The sequence below is a fragment of the Sinocyclocheilus rhinocerous genome, unplaced genomic scaffold (genome assembly GCF_001515625.1).
Source record: "Sinocyclocheilus rhinocerous isolate Xijiao unplaced genomic scaffold, SAMN03320098_v1.1 scaffold837, whole genome shotgun sequence".
NCBI classification, from domain to species: Eukaryota; Metazoa; Chordata; class Actinopteri; order Cypriniformes; family Cyprinidae; genus Sinocyclocheilus; species Sinocyclocheilus rhinocerous.
Window position 1 is genome coordinate 879,667 of NW_015650219.1, and position 3,717 is coordinate 883,383.

Below are 3,717 nucleotides of genomic sequence, written 5' to 3' on the forward strand. Positions count from 1 at the left end.
AAACGAGTCGTCAGGAATTCGAATCTTATTCTGTTACGGCTCTACGTCACAAAGTAACACATTTGCATAATGTCTGCCCACGTTTTACGTCGCCAACTTGCCCGCCCACAAAAGTAAAATTTCAGTGTGGTTAACATCATGTCGAGAAGACGCTGTATCCTACGCTGTGAGAGTAAATTTGTTTTATCACATCTTATAATTACCACAAACTTGTTAACACTTGACGCTTACCACTGAGAAACGTCCTGCTCCAGTCGTGCTTGCGAATCAGTCTTTTGTCGATCAGCCAGTTCAACCGTTTCATCATCTGACTTCGGCTCGAATTGGTAAGGTACAATCGATACCATCTTTTCTATGTATTGACAAGTCTCCAGGGCTGTCATTCCGTCATGGCAATGGGCGTTTCGTTTCCGACACGCGCTGTACGCGGTAGACCAATCCAGAGCCAATCTCTCTACGGCTCTGGACCAATCACAAAGGACTGCGCCATCTGACCAATCACAGCAGTGAGGGCTCACGGAAAGGAGGGGTTTCGAGAGACTGATTCTTTGAACTGCTTCACACGAGTCGTTTACGAATCATTTAGAAATGAGGTCAAATTAAATTTACAATTTATCTTTTGAGAAAACTAACTTGTTTTTTGACCTTGCATGCATGTAAACCTGTTTTAGGAGATACATAAAACAATATTAGCAACCTTAAAAATGGCATAATAGGGGCTCTTTAAAGCCAGTGCAGACCTCTAACACACACACACACACACACACACAAAACTCATCTGCTTCTGGCCTGAGTACATTTTCAGCCAATTTTATTTTTGAGGAACCAATGTTTATTATCTTGATGAAGGATTGTGTATTAAGTTAAGAGCGCAGTATATTGTTTGTGTGGTAGATTTTAAAGTAGGCATGAAATGAAATTTTTTTTTTCCTAAATGCATCCTATTGTGAATGATTTATCCATGCATAAGTTTTCTTTTTAATTTATTATTATTATTTTTTTTTTTTACCTTGTAATTTTCAATCAAAATGTCATAAATCGATCCTCCACTGAAACAAAAGTCTTCTCTCTTCTCTCTTCTTTCTTTGGGGAAGTCGTAGCCTAATGGTTAGAGAGTCGGACTCGTAACCCAAAGGTTGCGGGTTCGAGTCTCAGGTCCGGCAGGGATTGTAGGTGGGGGGAGTGAATGTACAGCACTCTCTCCCACCTTCAATACCACGACTGAGGTGCCCTTGAGCAAGGCACCGAACCCCCAACTGCTCCCCGGGCGCCGCAGCAAAAAATGGCTGCCCACTGCTCCGGGTGTGTGTGTGTTCACTGCTGTGTGTGTGCACTTAGGATGGATTAAATGCAGAGCACTAATTCCGAGTATGGGTCACCATACTTGGCCACATGTCACTTCACTCACGCACTCACGCTCTGGTGAGCCTGGGATCCCTCTCTTCTGTTCATAGCGCTGTGGAATCTCCTTTGTTTCTGTTCTTCATATCTTGTTATTATGTTTTCTTTTTGTAGTGGTCCAAATCGAGGTCATTATATCACTATAGTGAAGAGTCATGGCTTCTGGCTGCTGTTTGATGATGACATTGTAGAGGTAAGTCAAAATATAATTGTTGTTCTGCTTAATTAATTAATAATGTATTCCTGTATTCCAGGTTACATACAACAATTCTGTAACATGCTGTTAGTATCCAGAGAAAACATATTTTGACTCAAAATAAAAAGATCATATACATTATTTCTCTAAATAATACTATTGGCTCATAGACTTCAATGCTTTTACACGTTTATTCTTTGTTTTCAAAGAGGTGAAAATTTTCTTAAATACTACTTTTGATCAAGCTGAAAATTGTATTTAACCTAGAATAGTTTTTTTTTAAAGAGAACAGCGAAAGTAGAAGTATCTAAAAAAAAAAAACACAGAGACCTTAAAGCATCAGTTTTAGTTCAGCATACTTGATTGTTTCTTCTTCCAGCTGTTATTACAGTATGTTCATTTTCACATTTAGTTTGCGTTGTCTAGCAATGAATGTATGATTTGCAGCCCAAGGTATCTGGAAGTCTAGCACTGCACAGTAGCATATGTATCAACTTCCCCTGTCAGGTGATTTGTAGCTGCTGCTTATGCTTCACTAAGTGCTTGTCTGGAGTTGTCCTCACATTGACCCAAATACTTTAGAGTTCTCTGAATGAATTATAGGAGAAGTGATGCATTAATGAGACCAAGACCAATACTTTTATTCATTTGAATAGTTTAACTTGATGTTTAGAATGTAGAAGTTTGTGTCTTGTTTTAAAGAGCAATTTTTGTTGAAACATGCTAAAAAGAGTGCTATATGAATTGTGACCCAACCCCATCTTTCCATAACATCCTCATGCCACTTGATTGTTTAGGTTTGCTCTACACTGATAGCTTAAAAGCGTACCTTGAATCGACATTGAGACAGATTTTCCACCACCTGCGTGCACATTTATAGTATAAATCCATTTGGTTTTGACACACAGATGTGATATCCGCTCTGCTACACGGTAACCCTAGACAAATATTTACACACATGTTGTGAACACAAACTCTCAGGTGCTTCTCAGAACATGAAGTGGTTCTCGTACCATAAACAGCAGTCTTGTATATTAAATACCAAGCACAGTGGTGGTGTAAGGCGCTATATGTTAAATTGAGGCAGAGGGCTTATGGAGCTCTGTTGCATGCTAAAGTCAGATGTTCTTTATCTGTTTTTTATCTGATGTCTTCCCAACTGCACATCTGGAAAGAGAAAAATAAGAGCTTTCTGGACGGAGTAAATTTCCACTTCCACAGCTTTAGAAGTCACTTAGGGTGTATTCACACCTGTCTTGTTTAGTTCGATTGAATTGAACTCAAGTTTGTTTCACCCCTTGGTGTGAATCTTTTGGGCAGATGTGCGGGTGCGCACTCGGGTGCGCACCAAACAACCGTACCGAGACCCAGCTGAAGAGGTGGTCTCGGTCCGCTGTGAATCGTGTAATTTCTGCACCACTAGTGACACCCTGCAGAAATTCTGGTTATTGCTTGAGCCAGTCTTGTTTTGTTTGACCCTGTTGTGATTCAAATAGATTGCAATTACGTTCGGTTAGGGATGTAACGGTATGAACATTTCTAATCACGATTATAGTGACCAAAATTATCACGGTTATCAGTATTATCACGGTATTGTTAAAATGTGCTGGAAATGTTCAAAAAGTACTGACACACAAATCATTTCACCAAGTTTTACATTTAAATTCAACAAATAAAATGAGTTTTTGTTTGCATAACTAAAACAATAAGGTAAATCCACTCTCTGTAGCTTTTGGAACAGTAGAATTAGAGCCGTTTCCCATAACCTCCAAGGACAAAGCAGCATTGCGCTTAAAACACTACTTTATTAGGTATTACATGGAGCGAAGACAAAAACAAAATGCCATCAAATATTTTCTGAAGACAATCTTCAGAGGTACATTCATATAATTAATTCATCCATATATTCATTTGTATAATTCCCTTAGCACTCTTTAAAACCTCCCAGTTTTCCTCCATGTTTTCACACAAAACTAAACCACTTTGCTGCTGTGGGCACGTGAGACTGTTACTGAAACCTGTGTTTTATGCTTCAGGGCTCCAGACTCATTCTTCCCACTGGTCGCTCTTTTGCGACTAGCTTTCTCAGTTGGTCACACCAGCAGATGATTTGGTCGCAG

General features: G+C 39.4%; 1 protein-coding gene across 1 annotated transcript in view; it reads left to right on the plus strand.

The window, feature by feature from the left end:
• Positions 1 to 3,717, plus strand: part of usp12b (ubiquitin specific peptidase 12b) — an 18,717-nt gene that overhangs the window by 8,572 nt on the left and 6,428 nt on the right. The window contains exon 8 of the mRNA XM_016516561.1: positions 1,516 to 1,594. Within this exon, the coding sequence (XP_016372047.1) occupies positions 1,516 to 1,594 (79 nt within the window). The remainder of the gene's footprint in view (positions 1 to 1,515; positions 1,595 to 3,717) is intronic.